Raw genomic sequence first — 25,418 nt, 5'->3', positions numbered from 1 at the left:
TAAAGATATAATTTACAACTAATCTATACCTACAATTAAAGTTAGTTTCAAGATTTATTTCATTCTATTTTTTACTAGCTACAACACACAGTAAATGAGGTGTACCATGTTCTGCTTTGCAAACACCTAGATTATAAAATGTAATTACACAAATTAATTAGAAATGAATGCATATATTTATGTCTTCGTTTGCAACCATAACATATTCAACATGACAAAATTAAGGAGCAGCTCCTGAAAATAAAATCAAATATTGTATCATTTTTATAACATATCCATTTTGTGGGGTTACCTTTCATTTTACTAAGTGCAATAACAGGGAATATAACTTTCAATAAGTATATTTTTAACATTTAAAGTACATATTAGACTATGCAATTGAGGCCATTACATGAGCTCATTAACAAGGGAATGTGCTGATGGGTGACAGGTCAGCTTTTAGAGTCATTACTTGGGACAAGAACCTCAGATGAAATCTAAAAGTTCCCAGTCTTCCATGTTTTAGAGGTGAAATGCATCCCGTGTGCAGGGGGGAACCCCGAGGCCCATGCACCAATTAAATCCCACTGATGTTCTATTTTGAGGGTTCAAATGTTTTGTGTAGGCTTTGTGCTGGTCTCCTGCATGGTGGAAATTCCACCACAGGTGAAAAATTATTCTTTTGCGAGCAAACAACCTGGAGAATAAACTTTACAATTCTGAGCAGCAAGAATTGTGCATATACAGAGTTTAGGCTGGGCTATACAGGTATACTATCCTGTCAAAGCTCTCCTAGTGAGGATGGATCTCATAACAGAAAACTTGCACTTTTGCCAGTATACCTTATTCCTAGCCTAAGATTGCAAGTTCTTAGTGGCAGAGACCATCTTTGTTTGTACAGTTAATGTTATGTGACCCTGCCTGACAGCACTTATCAAAGTAAACAATACTTGACACCTTTTTAAAAGGCCAAATGCTGTTTCCATTAAAGTCAATGACAGTTTTACCATAGAGTTCAAGGGGACTGTGATATGGCACTCAAGAAGTGCAGAAGGCTATAAGACCAGATTTACTCCACAGACTTTTGCTGGTATAACTGTGTCAGTTGGGGGGTGAGGAGGTGTGATCCTTGACCGACAGCTGTGCCACCAAAATCCCCCTAGCGTAGCCACATTTATACTGGCAAAACTATGCTTAAACTGGTATAACTTATTTCGCTAAGAGGGGACTGAAATATGCTAAGCTGGCAAAAGCAGGGTTTTTTTTGGAAGGAGTGTTTTGCTGATATAACTATACTGCCGAAGTGTTTCTCGTGTAGACAAGTCCTAAGAGTATGTCCCTGCTGCAGAAGTAACCCAGCCCTGTTCTACAGTTAAAACTTAAGTCGACATACCTAGAGTGCTGAGAGGTATGAAAAATCCACAGCCCTGAGTGCCAGACCTAATCTGGTCTAGGTTGATAAAGAATACTTCCATTGATCTAGCTAACATCACTCAGGGAGGTGGAAAAACCCCTTCCATCGCTGTATGCTGGATCCCTATAGGGTTATGCTGACACAGCTACCTACACCATAGCTATGCTGTTATAGTGCCTGTAGTGTAGATATGGCCCCAGGCTCTTACTCAGGTGTTGCACCTCATCTCCCTCCCATCCACACACCGTACCTCAGATCCAAGTTTAGTGGTGTTTTCAGACAGGGCTAATTCACCCATCCTGCAGTATAGACCAACACCCAGGTGTTGCTTTCACATGGGCTGGTAATCCACCCATTTTGCAGTGCGGACACAGGCTACCATGCCCAAATGTTAACAATCCTCCAATTACTTCCCACAATTCCTCTGTGTGCCCAGGAAAGACAAATTCTCCCACAATTAACTGGGAAACAATCTAAGCAACACAATGTCCTATTGACATACACAAGTGAGTGCAGCACCACCAAGGACACAGTAATGTGAGTGTTGCTTTGCAGAGCTGCTGCTCCCACCCAGGCTAGGAGAAATTAGGGACCCATACCCAGGTGCCAATCAGAGTCAACTCTGCATTGAACACGTACTGTAAAAAGTCATTGGGTAGAATTCACTCCATGCCACACAATACCATACCATTCACTCTGTTCCAGTTAAATCCTCTAAAGACCAAGCTTGGAGTTTAAGAGGAGATTAAGTGGAGTGCAGCTTCTTGTGCTGGCCTTCACCACGCTGTGAATTTTACCTAATGTAAACAGTCTGAATGGGGAGCTGCTGGAACACGATATTGTTCATGTGGAGTCATCTGCTCTTCTGGTGTTAAGCCATATCTGGGTGGTTAGAGACGTCCCACCATGATACAGAGAAAGAAAAAATCTGACAGTTTCCTCAATTTATCTGCTAATGTGAAGCAAACCTTCCCACAGATGAGGCATACAAGACTGCTCACTGTACCCCGCAGTCTAATGGTACATCTTCTCCTAAAATACAATTTAAATAGACCTGACAAACAAAGGCGAGGGGTGGGAGGGAATGGACTTATATGGGAGTATTATTATCCCCACTTTATACATGTTGGAACCTAGGCACAAAGAAATTAGGTGATTTGCCCAAGGTCAAACAGGAAGCCTGTGGCAGAGTTGAGAGATAAACTCAAGTCTCAATCCCTTAACCACAAGGCAATCCTTCTGTTCCAGGAATTTAATATTTTTATGTAATGATCAAAGTTTAATTTTAAAGTTTATCCTGTATCTCAGTGATCTCAAATGAAATAAGAAAAAGAAAAACTATGAACAAGCTCAGCATACTATAACTTATTTTTACCACCTCCTTATAAAGTTATATATTGAGTAATAAAGCTGTTCCTGCAAAATGATGCACTGAGAATCTTTACCAGGACTAAATTAATAGAGGCTTAGTGCAAAGATTACAACATTTGGACTGCATTTTCAATCTAGCTTTCCCTCTTCAAATAAAGTATTGCTGAAAGAATAAGAGTTGCCATTTAGAAAACACCAAAGTAAACATTTACCTTTTAATTGTAAGGTTAGCATTATAAGCAATCTATTCTGGTTCAGAATGCTCACCTGGCACGTCACAAATAAAATGAGAATGAATTTTTAACAACATGAATTGTATTCAGAAATAATGAATATTTTCCCCAATAGCACAATCAGAAATGCACATACATGAAGTGCTTCCTTCCAGCACAAAAACCAGAAAGGAGCAACAAAGATTTTTAAATTACCTCATTTCATAATGAATTGACAGTTATACATTGGACAGTCCCCCTCAATGCAGCTCAAATAAAGCCAGACCTAATAACAATGCCAGATTTTCAAGAACAAGCATGCAAAAGTGCATACATTATTTTGCAAGTGCCAGACTTGCATGAATGCATGGAGGTTTGCACATGAGCAAGATGGGATCTGTGCATACCTTACTTGGACACACAAGTTAAGCATATGCATGAGTGTGCAGCTATATACTAAAAATCTGGCCCCTTAAAGACAAATCTTTCTACATGTTTAACATATCTAGGGCCTGATCCAAAGCCCATTGAAGTAAAGGGAAAGACACTGATTGATTTCAATGGGTTTTGGACCCTAGCTAAAATAATGTGGTACTATCCAGGAGAACACATGCATCACTCGGGTACACCTTATCTTTACAGCCACGTGTGAAGTGCACTTACAGAGCAACACATGCATTCTGTCATGACAATATCACTATGTGCCACAAAGAAACCATTCTGCATGCCAAAACACCTTAACCAACGGGTAATCAGGTGGATCGTCAAACACTTTAAAAAGATTTTGGGGTCTGTTCAATTTACTTATTCTCATCATTATTGTTATTTTTTGCTGGAGTCGGGACCTTGCCCAAGACATTTGGATCTTGACGAAAAATAACTGACTACCCCCCCACCTTAACACATTGAATTAAGTGAGCAGCTATTTTGGATGAGATGCTATCATTAATCATCATTAATCAACATTTATATTGCAGAAGTGCCTAAAACCCACAATCAGGTTGGGCCTCATTGTGCTACATACTGCATAAACATTTAACAAATGACAGTTGTACCATGTGCTGCCAACAAAAGATTATCAAGTAAGGAAAAGCAATCCTTTCAGCTAACAGTAGAGATTGTGAAATGAGAGAATAGAGACGAAGGTGATAGGCTCTTAAAAAAGGTCTGCACAAGTAAAATTCTGTAGTACTTCCCATGATGGAGAGAGGAGATAAAATGATGGCAAACTGATTACAAACTTAGTGAAGTTGCACAATGCTTCAACTCCACAGTAATAGAAAGAAATAGCTTAGACAGACTGACAAAGCTAACAGTGCCCTCTAAGCAGACATTTTGAGTAACATTTCTACCACTGTTTATATTTGTGGTTATGCCTCCTTCTTGAATAGTGTTCTTATGGGTGTTTTAGGTAATTTATGTTTACACTGGTCAGCAGCCATACAACCTGGAGCTCTGATCTTAGATAAGCTGAGGAAGATCAGGAAGCCCGTTAATTGCTGGATGAGTGCCCCTAAGTCAAGCCCTGGGTGCTATAAGAAGTAATGCTGGTGATTCATTAAGTCATAGGTTACACTCTTTCCTCTTTCAGTGCTGAAATATTGCTCCAGCATGGTACAGTGTTTCTATCTGTTGTGGAGGAGTATTTAAATGCTTGTGATTAGAACAGAACTGATACAGAAATCACTGAAGGAGAAAAACATTAAGTAGGGTTTTTTAATTTTTAAACCACAGCCATACGGTTTTTAATAGCACCAGAGATGTACACAATGGTGTTTTAAAGACAAGATGAACAATGTCCATAATCAGAAAAGTTTATTGGCTAACTGGAGGGGCTCTTCTACCACATTGGTGGGTATGAATAAAAGCCTAAAGAGAAGAGGAAATCTTTTAGGGCGCAAATCCTGTAGGGTCTACTTTGTATGACCCATTTGCATGAACCCAGTGGGATTTGTCCATAGCTCTACTTCTAACTCCTAAAACTTAGAAGATGGAGTCACACTTGCATCATTTTCTTTTTTTCAAATGAACTTTTTTTATGTCAAAATGAATGAAGGTCCATGACATATTCATAAAAAATAGAAAGGGAAAAGGGGAAAAAAGGAGAGAAAGCCTAAAAGATACTTTATCAAAAAGTTTGTGTTGCAGTTTCCAGCTCACAATTATGTTTTGCTAATGTAACCCACACACCTCCTGGGTGTAGTGTTCTGTCCCATCTAGTGGCCACTTAGACCACTTAGGGAGAGAGAGAGAGAAAGTTAAAATGAGTCTGCTCTACAGTCTTAGCTAACAGCCAGTTGGCTTTTAGCTCATGCAGGAGAGGCTCATGCACTAAGCTCCACAGATCCCCACTTCGATCCTGCCTGCCGATGACTGGGGTCTGTTGGCGTTATACTAACAAACATTTTGTTTCTTTGTGTAAGTGTGCACAGGACAGTGAGAAATCCATTTTCACTGTGTGAATATACTGCTTTGCTTTTTACCCTGTCACACATTCCATCTTATTCACTCACAATATGAAATAAACTAGCAAATTTGTTTGTCAGTTTGGGAATTAATTATATGAAAACCTATGAAGTCTTCAACATAGATGCTAGTTTTGGCATAGTTTTATAAAGGAAAACAAAGAATCAGTTTGGTGATAAAGTGACCCACGGGATTTCTCAATGACTTTCATCAAAAGTTATCACAGTACATATTAAATCATTAGCAACAAACTCTGCAGCCTGCTGGTTTTAAAATGCAGACAGAGAAGTTCAATGCAGAAGCAAAACAGGGCCAATAATATAATTACAGCACTATGCCTGTGTAGTCTAAGTTAATGTTACTATTTGACATTGCAAGTCTATGCTATTCCCCATGAGTCTCAATGGAGACAAGATTCACTCTAATTGGTTCCAAAGCACAATCCACCACCAACAATCTTTCCTCAGGACCAGTAATGTTAATTTCCACACGACTGTAAATAGTGTTTGCAAACAATACAAACATGGTAATAGGAGGCTAGGTGGGTAATTAATGTGCTTACAAAGCAGCTTATTTGCATTTTTATTTAAAACTCCCTTCTTTAAAAAGCAGCTCAGATTTCTTTTTGCAAAAGGAGCCTTGGTTAAGGAGTAGAGCAGTAATTACTCTCTTTAGGGGTTCTTTTATATGTCCTTTAGAGAATTAGAATGAAAAGATAAGCAGAATTATAAAGGGAATCATGTAAAATATAAAATGTACTATAAACACTTAGTAGTGTATTTACCATAAGCTAAGCTTGCCTTTTTCATTAATGGAATATATTACATGCTCACATCACAATCAGAGTAATTGTGTGGATGGTTAAAAATTTACAATCAAGCCAGTTTAACTTATTTTCAAAACTTAGTTCTACAAGTGTAATGAGAGTAGAATTCTATTTATGTGAAAAGAATACATGACATGGAGTATATTCAAACAAAGGTTTTTTCCATACCAACAATGTACACTGTGGGAAAAGCAATTAGATAATGTGAGTTTATGGAAGGAAAGATTCAGACAAATAGGATTCTGCTGTATTCTGTGCAACTGTAAAACATCAATATGAAGCTTATCTACACATATCTGTAAGCAAGGCTATGTGAATACAGAAAGGCCAAGATTTAAAAGCAGATATCTAAAGTTAGGCCTGATTCTCAGAAGTGCAGAACAGCCAGCAGTTTCCATTAGTTTTAACTGAAGCAGCTGATGGCCTGATTTTTTCAAAGTGCTAAGCAATTTACTTGGGAGCATAAACACGAATTTAGAAGCTCAGCTTTAGGCACCTATTTTTGGAAAGCTTGGTGAAAACTAGTCATGGCTGAGTGATTTGCTGGCAGTATACTCTCATGTTATGTTTTGCCAGTTTCCTGGATGCTGAGGGTGGGTTGTTTGTTTTTGCAATGAAGAACACTGAAATTGTATGAAGAAGAACAGTGTTTTACTAAAATCATGAACTAAATATCCCTTCCTGCAAATGTAATGTATATCAGTTTCTGCTGATTGGAGAACATACCAAAAAACATGGGAGAGGGGCACTGTGAATATTTCTTAAAATTACATTTCAGACATTTTTGAGACCTGCACTGAGATAGTAGAAGATGATGAGTAGGAAGACAACTTCAGATGATTTAGTTCCAATATACATTATGATGGCAGGTTAAAAATGTACACGCTATTATATGAAAAGCTGTATTTTACAATAATTAAATATAACACTAACTTCACATCCATGGAACAGCACTTTTGTTTTCATTAGTTGGCCATGGGATTATGGCTAGAGCAGTTAGAGGTTGACATACAGTGTAGAGTAACCTAGAAATCCAAAATTACAGCAAGAGAACAAGGCAGAATTTACTATTCTGGGCTATCCCTTAGTCAAGATGTTATTGAACTACCAAGGTGAATCTCCTTCTATTGTCACCCTACTAACTTCCTTCTGTGCACTGCATGTGAAAAGCCCAAAATGCAATGGGATATTTTTGCTGACCTTGGCAGAAAGACACCAGGTGGGACAAAATCGTTGGATATCCCTTCACAATTAAGTGGGATGCTGACCATTTCAGGGAAATAACACCTTCTGATCCTGACTAGCTAATGCCTCCATTAGGACACAAAACAGGCTGGTGCCTTCATAGGTCAGCAGGGCTTTGTGAAATTCAAACTGGCAGGATGCTACAGATTGGCTCTCTTGGACATTTTGGAAGGGAGTGCTCAGATGTTCCTTTCAGAGTGAACCCCCTGCTTTCTTTTGCCTATATTTCCCAGAGGTCAAGTATGGATGAAGTAGGCATAAGGCAGATATGCCCAGAATTCACCCTTCTTTTCATGAGACTTTCTTAGAGTACACTTGGTCCTGGGGTACATTTGGTTCGGAACTAGCACCCCCTACTGTTGTGAGACATCACACCCTCATTTCTTCCACTAGGACTATTGCAACCACCCCAGTCGAATCTCCCTACCCATCACCTCTGCCCCTTTTACTAATCCAGTCAACCTACCCCACCCACAACTATTTTCCTTTGCCACCATTTCAATCATTCTTCCTCTCTGCTAAAACCCTTCCAACACACTTCCTGTTTCTTTCCACAGGACACTCCTCATCCTCAGCTTAAGTGTTCTTCCCTGTGCTGCCCCTTCCTTTTTTCTCTTCCCAAAGATCACACTATTCCCTCACCCAAGTCTTCCCACCTTATAAAGGGCTCTCTGCTTCAACCACTCACATCACCAGCCATTCTGAATACTATTTCTTATGCAAAGAACAATCACGCCCTCCATTGTGCCTAGCCACTTCAAATTCTTCAAAGTCCCCTTTTATGCTCTTCTTTGTTTGCCAGCCACTGCTAAACCATTTCTGCAGTGATCTCTGATAAGTTTTGACAAAAAGCCTTGCAACTACAAGAAACTAAATTAAAAAAATGCAAACTCCATTTCTTCTCCTATCCTTTTGCTTACCGAATAAGGGCCAAGTACTGATAACATTTAACACTAAGCACAGTGCTCGCTACCATGAACAGTCCAACTGGAGCCAGTGTGACCATTCATGATAGGAAGCACTACATTTGGCAATAAGTGCTTGTAGCGTCTAGAACTGAGATAGTAAACGCTTTTGGGCAGGAACATAAGCTGTTTCTACAGGGTTTGTCTTTACAGTACCAGGCAAACCTCTGGCACTATAGAAATAATATTAATAACTTCTATAAATCTGAAATCAACAGTGTACATTTTTGGCTGTAGGTAGATTATATAAAAAGGGTACTGGTGGAAAGGTAACTGACTAGATATTTTCTACTGATACTTTCAAATACATAAACACAGTGAAAAACTAACTTAAGAAATATTTTTTGTTTTTACTAATTCATGTATTTAGCATACACATTCTTTGGAATAACAGTTCTTTATCAACTGAAAAAGAATCAAAACACTTCCAAGTTCTCATAACCGTGGCAAGAAATTAAAGTGAATAAAGAGTAAGATGTTATATTAATTAAACATTTGGAATGCATCCATAATGTTTAATGAAAATGGAAGCCATATGAGATCTTAAATGACTGGAAAATGCCTACCAAATCCTTTAAAGCCTCCCACACCCACCCACAGTGACTAGAAGTCTGCTTTATAGTTCATAAATGTTATTCTTGTAAAATATCAATGTATTTGGATAATAAAACGACATCTTTACTACAATAATGGTACAAGGCTAACTGTACATGTTGACAAAGGTCTGAAATAGTTCAGCTGTAGTCAGTAGATTGATTCTATATAAATGATAACTATTCAATGTTGGGCATCTTTCAGAATGCAAGGGCCTTAACACATCTGCTATATAATTCAGACTGTTTTACAGTGGTTTCATTACCAACCATAAAAACTGTAACCGTGGAACTGTATAAACAAACTGAACAGTGTTTTTACTGTAAAACATGAATGTAATATAAATATTTGTCTTTCCCTTCTCTCAGCATCTGTAATGAGAGCAGCAAATTCATGCCATATGTTTATAGTGCAAGAAAAAATAGATCTCAACTATTCATCCATGGGATGCTGGTGAAGCTATTTAATGTTTTTAATTCATCCACTTGCTTTTACATATAAATTTCTTGCAAATCATTACAAAAAAAATCCTCTTGCTATTGTCAGTTACTAAATTTGTTGCTGTTAAAAAGGTGTGTGCCTGGCAAGAAGAATGTAGAGATGTTATCACTGCAGAAATCTATCAAGACCAGTTGCTATGACAGGCTGAGAAACATCAGTGTGGGTAGCTGCATTACCAATATATAATACCAAAAGCATAATACAATTTAGAATGTTAAAGCCTATCAATTACTTCAGAAGTTCAAAAACTGCAGCTAATTTGCTCCTCCATTAGCAGGCTGTGTTACAGTATATTTGAACCTTATTTTTTCTTAGAGCTGCAAACACATTTGAATGCTATTCAAAGTCTTGGGTATCACTACATACCAATTTATTTACAAGTTGGAAGATGGCTTTACTAGCAGCCCCCACAACCACACACTCTATGTCCCTCAACACTGGAAGGGTCAGTGGTATAGACCACATACTAATATAGATGCTACTAGGAACTGGACTGAGAATCAATTCATTTCACCAGCTCACAGCCAGCTCTCAGATGGTTATGACATTTGATTATTACCAGCCTCAGCCAGAATTGCATTAGTAACATCAGTTCTCATCTAACTCGCATTAAAATAACAAAGATTTTAACTTAAAGGAGAGTAGGATCAGGCCTTTAAAAAGTAAAAAGCTTATGTGCTGTTAGTTATCCTATCCCTTTTCCCTATCTTTATCTGCAGCCTTCAGCTTGTTTACCAGATTCAGAGCACTGAAGAGACAGGCCTCCCCCATACTGATACAATGTAGTAAAGCTATCAGTGTATTTTACAATACAATATGATGGCAAGTACTCCGCAGTAAATACTTGTACTTGTTTTTTGAACATTTTACTTTTTGAGAGTGTTTATTCATTATAAAGTTTGCCAGAAGATATGTAACAGAAGTGCCATTCGGTGCCATTTTGTGGAACCCAACAGTCACTGATTCTTAGTTGCAACTACTTCCCACAGTACCCACAAATCAGCTGCCTCTCCCCAGCTACCAAACTCTTTTTACTAACTACCTGTGATTTCAGACGCAGTCTATTTCATATGCATGACTGACCTCTATAGCTTACTGCTAATCAGCCACAAGAAGCCCTTTCTCATTGAGCATGTCAGTGGACTTGGAGCATTTTTAGTGGATTGTTCCTAATACAGGCATCCTATACATAGGACTATGGTAAGGAAAACAACTGTATAGGTTTTTTGGCATTCTTGGGGTAAAACAGAAGCTCAAGGACTTAGCACACAATGGGTCGTAAGTAGGGTGACCACATAGCTAGTGTGAAAAATCAGGATGCGGGTGGAGAGTAATAGGCACCAATATAAGGCAAAGCCCCGAATATCAGGACTGTCCCTATAAAATCGGGACATCTGGTCATCCTAGTCACAAGAGTTTTACCTTCCAGATCAAGATTAACATCCACAGGTGTCAAGATGCTGAAGGCCGCACAAGAGTTTTTGCTTGATAGAGGTAACATTTCTTTTCAACGTACATATTCAATTCACAGAACCAAAATCAACATCTGAGGCTCACTAACTGGCAGAGTAGTCCACTCTCTTTGAAAAACTAAGCTAATGTATAGATTGCATGAAAAGTGTTGCATGCATTCCTCGCAAATGGGACACACACACAAAGCTTGGGCATACAGCTTGCTTCCTGTCTTCCTATATTTCTGTTGGGTAACAGTTGGAGATCCAAGCCTTAAAGATGAGGTTTTAATTTCAATCACAATAATTTAATCAGCAAGTGTCTGTCAATCAATCATTCTTTATAGGTGTTATCCCCAGGTAGACAATACTTTGATAAAAGGATGGAGGCAAGTGTCAAACTTATCTTGCTGTTCTGAGTTAGATGTTTTATGTACTCTTGTTACATCTAGACCTTATAATCATCTTCATGTAACAGAAATTTAAGTTTGCCAATAATTTAATCTTTGTTTGAAGTAACTGTTGTCTTAATATTGAAAAAAATAAAAGAAACATTTCTTTAGACTTTTTGTTAAGAAAAAAATAAACGTTAAATTTTTAATATCTGCTTAAATGACTGAAATCTGATAGGAATAAATACATGCAAGTTTCTCAACACAAAAAGCTGCACGATATTTTATTCATCCACATTTTGAAGAATTTTCTTGACAATATAGTTAACATCTGGAGCTATGTAGCTCTGTCCAACTGTTATGCTTACACTCAGTTAGAAAAATGCATCAATAATACAATATAAAAAGCTCCCTAACTCCTCTTTCTGGAGCATAGATTTCAATGTTCATCAGAGCAACTATATGTACTAACAGCACCGTAGTGTTTTTCATTAAGCTTTAAAGTCAATTAAGCTGCGAATTGGAACAATCATTCCTACTTTGCAAAGTATTGATATTCTTTCTTGGCTGCTTTAGGGCCTTTCTACTACTCAAGGAGAGATTTGTTTGACAATTTATGATTAAAATTAATTATAGCTCTAAAATTCCAATTTCCTTTCTTCTGAGTAAGAAATTATCAAACTCAGTTTTAAACTGATATTGAGCTTTATCGTGCATGGGCAACTTCATTTTCAAGACATCTACTATAAAGCAACACGTCTCTCTTTGGTTTGATTCCTTTACAGTATATATCTCAGTCCATACCAACATACTCCACTACTATTCCATCAAATGTGTGTGGGTTTGGGGTTGTTGGTTTTTTATCTTTTGGTTTTAAAAAAGAAAAGCTACAATGGCCACACTTGAAAAGTTGTGGCACCTTAGAGACTAACAAATTTATTTGAGCATAGGTTTTCATGAGCTACAGCTCACTTCACGAAAGCTTATGCTCAAATAAATTTGTTAGTCTCTAAGGTGCCACAAGTACTCCTTTTCTTTTTGCGAATACAGACTAACACGGCTGCTACTCTGAAACTTGAAAAGTTGTTGCTTTAGGTATATGGATAAGACAATTATTTCTGTATTTGCAGTACTACCTAAACTTCATTATACTTTACTATAGGAAGTAAATAGAATACCGCAAGTACAACATTAAATGTTATGCAGTAACCTAATGTAGCTGACAAGTTTTCAAGTGTGATCATTGCAGAGTTGGTATCCAAGTCTCCACAAAATAGCATTTTGGACATAAATAGGAGAACATTCATGGTTTTCTACATTTGTCTTCAACAACCAGCCAAGTCATCCCCTGTGGTTTTTTAATTTACAGTGCGTGCAACTGCTCATCTGACAAATCTTGTTTTCCTGGATATCATCAGTATCATCCTCAAGTCCTTTAGGTCAAGTTTTTTTCAGTCCACATGATTTTTTTTTAAGCTTACTGTTCTATCTGAATTGCAACATTCACTGAAAAGAGAAAATCTAAAACTAATTTTTGTGTAACAAAAACTGATTCTTTTGTAGTAACAAAACTAACACCAACAAAAAAAAGCTAGCTCTCTACTAACACTAATGGAACCTACATTTTATGGCACTATTGACGATCTCATAAATCAAACACACCAAAAGTCAAGGGCTTTACTCATGTTGTTCTCGTAAATTAATTTAATCATATTGTACTTCATAACTTACTTTTTTGAATTCTGTATCATAATAGGTCTTCTCATTTTTTTAAACAAGAATTATATTATTCCCATAAAAAGTTTAGATATATAATACATACATAAGACAATACAAGAGAATCAAAACTTTAAACAAAAATATTTGTTTCTTTAATCATGTTCTGGGTAGTTGAACATTCCTGATTACTTTAAAATAAGCAGAATACTTCTCATGTTCATTAGAAGTTGTAAGTGCTCAGGACCTCTTAGTATTTGGCCCTACATTAACAGACTGTAAAGTCTGCAAAGGGAAATACTCAAAGTAAGAAACATGAATCTTAAGGAAGAACACACAACCTTAACTCTGCCCAAATATACATTCGTATTAAAGGAACATAAGAATGGCAACACTATGTCAGATGAATGGTCCATATAGCCCAGCATCCTGTCTTCCAACAGTGGATGATACCAGATGTCTCAGAGGGAATGAAGAACAGGGCAATTATTTAGTGATCCATGCCCCATCATCCAGTCCCAGCATCAGGAAGTCAGAGGCATATGGACACCGAGAGCATGGGGTTGTGTCCCTGATCATCTTGGCTAATAGCTATTGATGAACCTATCCTCCATGAATTTATCTATTTCTTTTTTAACTCCATTACAATTGTGGCCTTCACAACATCCCCTGACAATGAGTTCCACAGGTTGACTGAGTCGTGTGATACAAATCTTTAATCACACTATTTCTCAAACATTTTTCTAAAACCTTAGATCTGTTACAAGTATTTGTGTCTTATTTGCTACTCTTGTAAACACACTAAGTTTGTTGTTATAATGGCACATTTGTGACTTATATTAGTATTATAAGCAGTAGTATAAATTTCTAAAATTATCATACATGCAGTGTCTCCAACAAAAAATCAGATAAAATTAATTATTGAAAATATTCATAGAAAAAGCATTAGATTTCCATTAATATTGTGAATTTTTAAAAGCTGTTTTATCTACTTAAGAATTACAAATGTATCTTCCCCCTTTTATCTCCTTCCCACCCCCATTCTCCTCAAGATTGCTTACAATTTAATGTACATTTTAAGCATGTTGTAATTCACCAACTAATTCTCTCCTGGTTACACACTCCAAGTAATTAAAGTTCAGTAATAACTTATTCTTTCTGCTCCAGCACCTGCATTTCATTTGTTTATTTTCCCAGAGTCATAAATCTGAGGGACTGTCAAAATGCCACAATATTAGTGCAATAATCAAATTTAATTAGTGCCTCTCAATAAACAAAGCAGCCATTACAAAGATGCATTGAAGGTTCTCCAGCTACCCAGTTTACAGTGAGATTGTATTCTGAACAATTAGAATTTGAAAACTGTTAGTAAATAAATGTAGTGGTTTTTTTAAGTAATTTGACCAAGACAGAAATCTTCATTCAATTACCAATTCATTAATTTTCGGTGAGGTAGTATATGTACTTACACAAGTAGTCTGGTACTCTTGTTGTCTGTACAAAGTACTCAAAACAATTGTTGTTTTCACTGACTTTTGATAACTTCTGAAAAAATACTTTTTAAATTAAATGTGCAAAGCAAATTATATGTAAGAGGCACTCACCATTATTTCATGTCATTTCACTCTTCTGTTGAAATAGTTTAATTACATTTACTTATGGACATTTAGAAAGAGAATAAATCAATTCAAAAGAGGGACTACTCAAAAATCCAGCTATGTTGGAAAATAACCTAAAGCCAAATTTAAAAGCAACACAAATACAATTTTCTAGTGGGCCCTTTAGATATTCCACTGGTGTTATTGCAATAAAGAAAACTGGCAGCTTCCATTTCAGTTAGGACTATGGAAAAAACAAACCTTAAAATACAGTATTTGGAATTTACAGCTTTAATCCAAAATACCTTCAAGAAACTGGGCTCCAGAAATGATTCTTCTTCTTATGTGGCATCTCCACTAAAGGAGGTTTACAATCATGGTAGCACATTCTGTACGACCCTCCACTAATCTCTTTGTGGATGAATAGTCCTTTTGATTCATCCAGCATATCACATCATCAATCAACTTTCCCTTCCAGTACCCGTAAACTTGCATCATCAGCTGAAGCCCTTACAATGTGCCCTGCAAATCAAATCTTTCTTTTCATAAGATTTCTGACTAGCATTTGCTGAGTTCCAATAATCTCAATACTTTTTCATTACATCTCTATCAATGATATTTTTAAATTCTTCTATGACATCATAATTTCAGAAGAATTGTAGTTTCTTTATTATTGATTGTTTGAATGCCCATGTTTCACAGCTGTAATTTAACACAGACCAAATGCAAGGTTTTAAGAGTTGGAATTTAGTCTTCGGATTTATGTTCCTTCTCCTCAGATGTTTATTCTTCCAGAATGTCTCTTTCGCTGTTGCTATTCTGGTGCTGACTTCAGTATCTGATCTTCCATCTTTTGTATTGATGCTTCCTAAGTAGCAATAACGTCTCACTTACTGTATGGCTACGTTATGCACTAAAACCTTGCATGTCTTTCTAGGATCCTTGCATGGCACCATGGTTTTTGACTTGTCCACATATGACCTTAGATAGACCATACTCTTTGTCATATGAATATATAATCTCCACTAACTGCACAGACCTTCTTCTGAATCAGCCACAGTGCCATGTCATCTGCATAGCAAATATTATTCCATTTTCCACTCATCTTAATACCTTCTTCTGCTTAATTTCATCTGAACTTGCTACAAGTGTTGAATAAATAAATAAATATACAAACCTAACTTTTCTCTTGATCCCTACTAGATTTTCATTTCAATTTCCCATTATAATCACCTTTTGATTCCAATATAAATTGTTTTATTACTCAGTTTGTATCCATCAATCCCTAAAGATCTTAATATATTGAGTAATTTGTAAGAAAAGAATGACTTCCCAAATAAAAAGTATACCTAACAAGTATACGGTTTTCTCGATTTCAATTGATCTTTCTAATATGAGCTTCAAGTTCATAATGGCATTTAGTATGCCCTTTCCCCACATTTTAAGCCATATTGTTGTTTGCTTATTTCCTTATCAATCTTTCCTTGTATTCTGCTCACAAAAGTATCTTAGAAGCATGCAATATTAGATTGACTGTTCTGTAGTCTTTACAAGTGAGCTGTAGCTCACGAAAGCTTATGCTCAAATAAATGTGTTAGTCTCTAAGGTGCCACAAGTACTCCTTTTCTTTTTACAATCCATAGAGTTGTTCTTTTTGGGGATTTGGCTACACAGTGAGGTTGTAATGTCTTTTGAAAATTCTGCGGTCTCAAGCATATTCTTCATTCCTCTGACAGGACTTACAAACCTTCAACCCCTATGCTGTTAAACAATTCAGCCAGTATTCCACCACAACATAGTGCTTTTCCATTCACAGTCTTTTTATTACTGCCATGATTTCTTCATCCATTATTGGCAGGTTTACCTGATTCATCTCTAGTTGAGCTTTTCAGGAATATCTTCACCTTATAGTTCCTTGACACATTCTTATCATCTCTCATTCTTGTCTTTAAGGTCGTCAAATATTGTCCATTTTTGCAACATCCAAGGACACCTGAAGAGAGGTTCTGGCTAAAAACTGACCCTCCTTAATGTTGGCCTAGAAGTGTTCTCTGTGGTCCTGTGGAAGATATTTAATAAAGGATGCAAACTTCTTGTAATTCAGGTAGTCATACTTGTCCACAATCACCTGATCAGTATCAGATCACAAACTGAGGGTTGCAAAAGAGTTAAGCCTTCCATCCAAAACATTCTAACCTTTTCTGGTCCTTGTCACAAAAGGAATAGACCTGGAAAAATGCCGTCCACACCACTCATTTACGGAATCCACCACCAGGGAATTGGTGGGGATGGGAAAACAAAAATTCTAAGTCTCTGGGGGGAACATAATATTCCTTATTTGCCCATTTACAAGTTGGCAGGAGGGAACAGGAGTTTACCACACAGTTTTTGCTGGATCCAGGAGCACTTAATTAATGGGCAGCACAATCTACGTGGGTGTTGCCCACTGCAAAACATCCAAGAACTTGTGATGCGAGTCTTTAACCTCATCAGAAGGTATGTGGAGGGTGTCCACCACCCGCTTCACAAGGTCCTGGAATTGATTAAAATTATCAGACATCTATGGTGGTGGAGGCTGACTGCCTTCTCCAGAGATGAAGACAAAATAGGGGTTTGAGGGGTAGTCTCTTCATCCACCCTCTAGCCTGCTGTTCCTCAAAGGTCTCCTGAAATTGAGAGGAGACCACGTGACCATCACTTCTTGGTGCAGTGGATCCAGAGGTCTGGCAAATTACTGTTGATACACCACCCAAGAATCACAGCATAGCCATTGGAGAGGTCCATTCGGGAGAGAGGGAGGTAGCCATGACTGCTCCCACCATCCCTGATGTGGTTGAAGGTCTTTGTCAAAGTATGTGTTTCTGCAATTATGCAGAGAGGATAAGGAGGAGACTGTCCTCAATGTCCTCTGATGGAGGGGACTCAGTAGAAACAGGTGGAGAATCCTGCGGTACTGTGAAGCACTGGCAAACCAGAAACTGGGGTCTCAGTACTGAGAGCTGTTCAGTACCCATAAGCAGTGGGGACTCCACCTCGTCTAACACTGACAAGTCTCTGAAGCAACAGAATGTCTGCGGTACCAAGTGGGTCAGCAGCTGACTTGGGTGGTACCATTGGTTTGGAGTGTGAAAGTGCCAGGGCCAAAGGTTCGTGCCTCGATTTTGTCAGTACCAATGGAGCAGAGTGAGAAGACACCATTGGTAAGTCTGAAATAGACTGTGCCAATTTGGAGACAGATGGTATTAGGGCCCACTGGTGCTGTGTTTCTTTAAAATGCTTTGGGATCTCCCTGCTCCACCAGTACCAGAGGAAGAGTCTTTTGCCTCCATGATACCAAGTTGAGAAGCTGATATCATAGACCTAACAGGAGGCATGCATGAGCTGGACACACTAGAGCTCTGTCACAGGCCCAGGCACTGAAGAAGGAATGGAAGGCAGTTTACCTGCTTAGCCCTCTGTACCCTCTCAGCACGTCACGAGGTTATATAGGCCGAATGGACAACGCTAACAGAAAATGTCCAATCGAGGGCTCAAGAGGCACATGTACTCCTGAAGCGGAGCACCCACAGGGATAGTACTCAAAGAAGAATAAGTATTAATAAGACAAAAATGATTTCCTTGAAACACCTTATAGGCAGAATTTTATGGAAATCTCAAAGTAATAGTGACCAAGGTAGCAAGGGCATTACACTGAATCTCAGGAATAATTAAGCACATATTTAAATGCTTATGAAATTCTCTTTCTGTCACCAATGGCATTTGCCTCATTAGTCCTTTCAATTTTTTTAGCATTAAAATAACCTTCCAAACATAGTACAATGATGCTTAAAATTAACCGTACATACACATTATAAAATGGCACAGCTCCTTTGTTCCATCTGTAAATATATTTAAGCACTAAAGTGATTATTGCAATACAAAGAAAGATGTTTTCTTGAATTCTGATGAGTGAAATATAACATTTATAAAACAGCATATACTGCACAAAACAACCTCATCAGCGTACACAGCACATTGTTTTAAAGATAGTAGAATTTGCTAAGCGTTCAAAAAAATATGTTTCCTTACCCATTCCTCTAGGATGCGTTGTACAGCTTTGTTGGCTCTCGACATATTTCTGCAGGCAAGAATGACATAGGCACCATGGAGTGCAAGGGACTTTGCAGTTTCAAATCCTATGATAAAATAAAAAAAAAAAAAAAACAATTCCAATCAGAGAAAGATGAGTCTTCATGAAACTTGCAAGAGGTATAAACTCGTGTTTCCAGGGAGATGGAGCCAGGAATTTAGGAATTTCTTTAATATGCATCTCCACTGTTCTAGTTACTTGAGCCTATTTTTGTAAGGGCACATATGCGAAAAGGTGATGGACACTTGAGTGTACTTAAACTGTGCCTGGCATGCACATGCAAGTCAAGTCTGCATACAGGTAAATGCCCACAGGACTTTAGGATCACAAAACTTAGGTGCATACAAAACTCCACATGTGCTCTTACAAGTATAGCACCTTAACCTCTCTGCCTCAGTTTCTTCATTTGTAAAATGAGGATAATTACTATTATTTATTTGTATTACTATAGTACCTAGAAACCCCACTTCTTACCTTACAGAGTTGTTATGAAGATTTAGCAGTTAGGGTGAAATCCAGGCCCTACTGATTTCAATGGGAGTTTTGCCACTGACTTCAATGGGAGTAAGATTTCAGCCTTAAATCCCACAATACACGAAGAATTGCAATAGTGCTATATAAGTGCTAATGGTGATCATAACTCAGACCAGATTTTCTCTTCAAAATTGAGATCATAAACTCATCTGAAATCATGGAGTTCTCTCCTGCCCAAAATTAATAGAAGAGGTGAGTTTTGTTGTTTCTTTAAAATGCTGCATCAAGCCTTGAATGGAAGCATAGGTTGCTATGTTTGTCAAGACAGCACGGAAAGGGATGAGGAGAGGGCCCAGGTGTGCCTACAGGCTTGGATGGATTTAACACACCTGGAGTTGGCCTGTGATTGACCGATATGAGGGCCACTTATGGCAGGATTGGACGTACAATGCACACAGTGTGGAGAAATAAAGATGACAGCCAGTGGAAGTGCCTCCCTTGCTGATCTTCCCCATCCACTCCCCTCTATTTGTTAATGGCCTGTATCAAGACACTGGGGTACACAGCCTCAAGCTAGTGTTAACTGCCATTGACTCATTACAGTTAACTGAAATGGGCCTATGCAAGTTTACACCATCTGAGAATCTGCCCTTGAGAGTGCAGAGTGCCTGATTTACAGTGCACAGGGTTGGGTCAATAACTAGGGTTCCACCTGGGGCAAGTTAGTTTGTGTTTGTGGGGCATTCAGCATTATCACTGGGAGTTTTGTTGCTACGCAACATTAACAATGAAAGAGAAATTTCCATCTACCTGAAAGAGGCAACTCACCATAACAGCACTTAATGAGTTCCAATTAGAAAAGCTTAAAACTAGAACATAAAGAATCAAATCATAATGCCAAATAATTTGAGGATGAACATATTAGAAAGCCACAAAGAAGGGGAGGCTATTTGTTCCAGCTTTATGTAGTTTAAACCATATTCATGTTTTCCTTTTAAAATTTATTTACCAAGGGAAACATATTAAGTTATGCTGCCTCACTCCCAAAAATGCCCTAGGGCAAAAAGAAATTCAGTTACAACATAGGGTATAACAGATTATAGAAACAACAGACACCAGACAATGTATACCATTCTCTGCAATTACATACTTATGGTATTTAAGCACAAGCAATTTTCCTGTATCTCTTTTCAAACCATTCATTGTACTAAGCAACTTTAATTACCTGGAAATTCATTGTATGCGCACGAATGTACCTTCAGTACATGCAGAGGATATTTCCCCTGTTCCTAATTCCATTTTGAGCACATACAGCAGGGTAATTTTAAAATGTAACAAATGTGGCATGTGTTGTATTGCAACATTGTTTGCTAGCCATATGCTAGTAGTTTTACAAAAAAGTACTAATTTTAATAGCTCTACATATTGCTAAAATCTTGTTTGAACCCTTGAGAATCATGTTTTTTATATTGTAAGACTAGCAGTGTGGAGCTGATGACCAGTTTAATTAGCTAAATGTAGCTGCACATAGCCAAGTCTACCCTGTGCCATATTTTGTGCAAAATAATTAACTCCACATCTCTCACATTTTCAGTTAATAACTTGTTTCTTCTTATAAAACATATGAACAGTCTGACAAAGTTTAAAATTGAAATAATAAAGTTACATGTTAAAATTTAGCTAATTTTACCCTGCACACACCAACATAACAATCAACGGTAAAGTATCTTAAACCAACAACAAAATGCAGGATTTAGGCAAAAATGGAGAAACATTGCACCTTTAAATCGCCCACAAAAAAAACCTGCTTTTAAAAAAGCACAATACAAGGAATCAATCTTGATTCTTAATAACTGAGAAGTTTTTCAGGGTGAACACTAGAGAGTGTAGAGATAGAGAAGAAGGATGATCCAGTGCTTAGGGGCCGAGCCAAGGACACTGGAGACTTGGATTTGATTCCTTGCTCTGCCACAGATTTTCTGTATGATCTTGGCCAAGTCACTTAGTCTTTCTGTGCCTCAGTTCCTCATCTGTAAAATGGGGATAAGTGCACTTCTCTACCTCACAGGGGTGTTGAGGTTAAGTACATGTTCAAGATTGTGAAGCATGCAGATACCATGATAACAGGGGTCACTTAAGTAAGATAGATGGAGAAAAGGATCGTTAGCAAGCATACCTCTGAAGTCATAATCCAACTATCCAACAACGTGTGACCTGGAAAGCTATAGCAGCAGAAAGAAATGAGACGTGGCCAGCCAAAGAAGGGAGAGGAGAGGAGAGGAGAGAGGAGGTGGTCAGGAGGTACCTCCACAATCACCACTATGTAACAACGGTGCCAGCAGAAGTAGGGATAGGAAGAGAGGACAGAACAGTTATGGCTCCCCCAGTACCGTCTTCCAGCCATTTATTTACATGCCAGATTTCAGCTCAGCGAATAGATGAAATCCTGGCTCCACTGACACCTATGTGCATTTTTCCATAGACTTTAATTGGACCAGAATTTTACCCAATGTTTATAGAATAAATATAAACCCTGAAGATAGCTCATTTTTATAATGACAGGCCAACTCTACAATCTACTCATTGAACAACCAGAGCCCATCCTGGGGCCTTGCACACTGCGCTACCCCACCAGCATCCCACTCCCAGAAACAGCAAGGGACAAGATGCAGAATCCAGAAGGCTGACCTAGGGATGGGGTAAGGAGAAGAGCTAAGAGTGGGAAGCAGAAACTGACAGGTGCAGGAGAGCAAGAGTTGGCGGTGGAGGAAGTACAGAAGCAAGAATTGGAAAAGCAGGCTCCAAGTGTGGTGAAAGCAAGGGAGCAGGAGCAGGAGCAAGATGTGCAGGAGAACTGAAGCAGCGTCAGAGTGGGCAAGAGAGGGCTGTATGCATGGATGGGGATTCAGCACTGGTCCTAGGGATATGCCAGATAAGTGATGTGAATATGTTTGTTGCAAAGGTGGTAGACTATGACGTTAGTTTGGGGGCTGGAAGAGCTGGGGAAGTGGTGGGAACAAGCAGGTGTGTTAATACAAGACAAGCATGTGGCCATCAGGAAGACAAAAAGGCAGCATTTCAGTAACCATCTGTTGTCTTTCACAAGGAAACAGTACCCTCCAGCCATTTCCTCAGAATCCCTCTGGAAACTGGAGGGATCAGCTGTGAATGCAACTCTCACATGTAGGGTACACAAATCTGAATCAGTTCCAGGAAATTAAGGGAGATCAAAACAAGCAAAGTCATACACATTGCATTACAATGTTGAGTACATATCAGTAACTTACGGGTAAACTATTACAAGGATGTTGCAATTATACCCAAAACAAACATCACAAATTCAGGAAATTCAGCGGTAAGTTTACTTATAAAAAAATCTAAAGCACCTTAAAGTACAGAAATGCACAGCTACGGGACCTTAACTCTGCTCCTGCAGCAACACCCTGGGAAGGGATGTTTCTTTAAAACTCAGGGCTCCAAATATCATTAGCATCAATTATAACTGAATGGTTATTTTGAAAAGTTTGAACCTGCTAGGGTAATTTTCTGCAAGACACACAATGGGGTATATCTTCCACAGAGGTAAGTCCACTTTGTGCAGCACTACCAGTGTCATCTGGCTTTAAAACTGGTTTACCCAGCAAAACAGGTAACCCCAATGAAATGGCAATTGACTGGTGGCACAAATGTTATACCATCTGTGCTCCCCAATACTAGTGTAATAAGCAAAAGAGTGTATTGGCAGGAAAAACTGATACATTACATCAATATTTGCAGCACCTTTAACCCTCTGTCATTTGCAGCCAAGTGCAAATTAGAGCAGCCTGTTCTGATGTTACAAAACTAAGAGACTGCCCCTAACACAGTTAATAGTGACTTTTCTTTTTACAAAAGGGAATAAACCATGTGCAAAAATATGCAATACATTTAAAAAATATATACTTCAATATTAAAGGATATAATTACTTACAAAACAAAATTACTACACAGGATAAGAAAAATATATTTCCCAAAATATGGCAAGGAGAATTGTGCACGCAAAAGGAATCCATATTGAGGTATAGCCACACTACATTTAAATTCTCTACACAATACAATGTTGAGGCAAAAATGTTTTGTAAAACTATACAATAAATTCCAAGTGACTGCCCTGAAAATCTCAAGAGGCAAGACTGACCTGAGGCTGGCTACTATTGCTGCCACTGCTCTGGTTGAATGAGCTCTAATCTGACCCTCAAGTGACAATCCTGTTTAAGAATAACAATGAGAAATACATGAAGACAAACATTATGGCACAGTCTCTTTGTCAAAGGCTGACCTAACAGGTTGGTAACACAACAAACAAAAAGCGTAACCGCTCCAAGTTTGCTATAGAACTTTAAAGCACTCCACCTATAAATTAGAAGGCTATTTTCACCTACCCTTAACATTTTATTGTCCTTCATATTAAAGTTAGGGAAAATACAGTCTGGGTAAGACAACTGCAGTAGTGCATTCAGGACATGATCTTATTCTTACTGATTTAGAAAAAGGTTTTCACTGCAGCTTGGGTTAATTTACTACTATTTCTCTGTCACCCAGGGTACATCTACACTGCAATAAAAGACCTGTGACTGATCCATGTCAGCTGACTCGGGCTCACAGGGCAGCGTAGATGACTAGCCTTGGGAGGGAACCCACGCTTTGGGATTCTGCGGGGCAGCGGGGGGGAGGGGGAGAATGTCTAAGAGCCCAGGGCTCCATCCCAAGCCCAGATGTCTATACTGACATTCTATAGCCCTGCAGCCCAAGCCAGCTGACACAGACCAGCCTTAGGTATTATATTGCAGTATAGACATACCCAATCATTCTGAATGGAGGGGAAGCCTCTTCAGTCCCTCCCCTTCACTACATGACATGTTTGAGTCCCAGGTTTCATGATCGTTCTTCCTGAGGTCAAGGTTTTTCCCTGTATACTCAATGTACCCATCTTGCTAGTTGTTGACTACCATCACTGGGCCAGATTCAGTTGGTGTAAATTGGCATAACTCTATTAAATCCAATGGTGCAATGTCAATTTACACCTAACTGAGAATATGGCCTCTGTCAGATAAGCACCATCCTCCATAGAACAGTCAACAGGATAGCATATTGAAAATAAATAAATCTTTAATCAACTGAGGGAACTTGGTAACAAACATCCTGAGATTGCTCTTCCACACTGGTCTTCTTTAGAGCAGTACGTTGCTCTGCTACCATTGTACAGGACCAGTATATCAGGTTTTTTTTTTTTGGGAAGTGCCACGGTTCCCCCCACTGGAACTCCTGGACCCAGGATCCAAGTAGCCAGCTTCCAAAGAACAAGTTGTCTCTCACTAAATGACTAGTAGTTCTTACACTTTCTTCATACCCTTTCACACCCTGATAGGATGCTCACTTAGTTACAATCAAGATAGCATTCACTTAGCGGGTAGAAAAGTAGGTCTGCTTTAAATCAAACCAGCAACCTTTAGAGAGCATAGATCATAATTTAGTTACATAATATCCCACAAACTAATGACGACGAACTTGCACCAGATGTTTAAGCAATTTAAAATGTGTCCTTACTCCAAGTCTCCGTAAGAACTAAGTATTACCCAATACAGAGATAAAAGAATTAAAGAAGAGAAAAGCTAAAATATGCTAAATAGTAGTGATTCTGTTACAACTTTTCAGAATGCTCACACAATCACTCATGAATATCTAGGACCAGGTGTCTGGAGACCTTCCCTCATATTCAGAAAACCTGTTTCCCATACATCAACTACAAAACATTCACAAAGAAGATATCCAGTCTTCCTCTCCAATCTCCCCAGACTAAAAGCCTAAAACTTTTTGAAAGTTCTCCAAAAACATCTTTTGACTCTCCCTCACCCTGTAATAGAACTCTCAAAGCCTTGAGATTATAAATCCTTGCAATCTAGTTTATTTTAGAGATTTAGAACCTTCACGAGTTTTATTGAGCCCTATGTCACAGGTGGTTTAAACGTAAAAATAACCAACTACTAAAAAGTACAAAAGAAAGATGCTCTCTTCTTATAATAGAGTAAAAGCAATAAGTTTGAAC

The 25,418-nt window shown here is 38.3% G+C and overlaps 1 protein-coding gene across 14 annotated transcripts in view; it reads right to left on the bottom strand.

The window, feature by feature from the left end:
- WWOX (WW domain containing oxidoreductase) overlaps window positions 1-25,418 on the bottom strand; it is a 690,060-nt gene that overhangs the window by 629,257 nt on the left and 35,385 nt on the right. For 13 of the 14 annotated variants that reach the window (XR_006275137.1, XR_006275135.1, XM_038368509.2 and 10 more), the window contains exon 5: window positions 18,799-18,905. Coding sequence is in view for 12 of the 14 variants with exons in the window: in XM_038368509.2 (XP_038224437.1) it covers window positions 18,799-18,905 (107 nt within the window). In the remaining 2 variants the exon portion in view is untranslated. Of the gene's footprint in view, window positions 1-16,385; window positions 16,790-18,798; window positions 18,906-25,418 lie in introns of those variants that run through there. The other variant, XM_043495039.1, reaches the window with a different exon arrangement.

Source organism: Dermochelys coriacea, chromosome 12 (assembly GCF_009764565.3).
Source record: "Dermochelys coriacea isolate rDerCor1 chromosome 12, rDerCor1.pri.v4, whole genome shotgun sequence".
Classification (NCBI taxonomy): domain Eukaryota; kingdom Metazoa; phylum Chordata; order Testudines; family Dermochelyidae; genus Dermochelys; species Dermochelys coriacea.
Note: the sequence above shows the minus strand (reverse complement) of the source record. Positions and strands in the feature narration are given on the sequence as shown.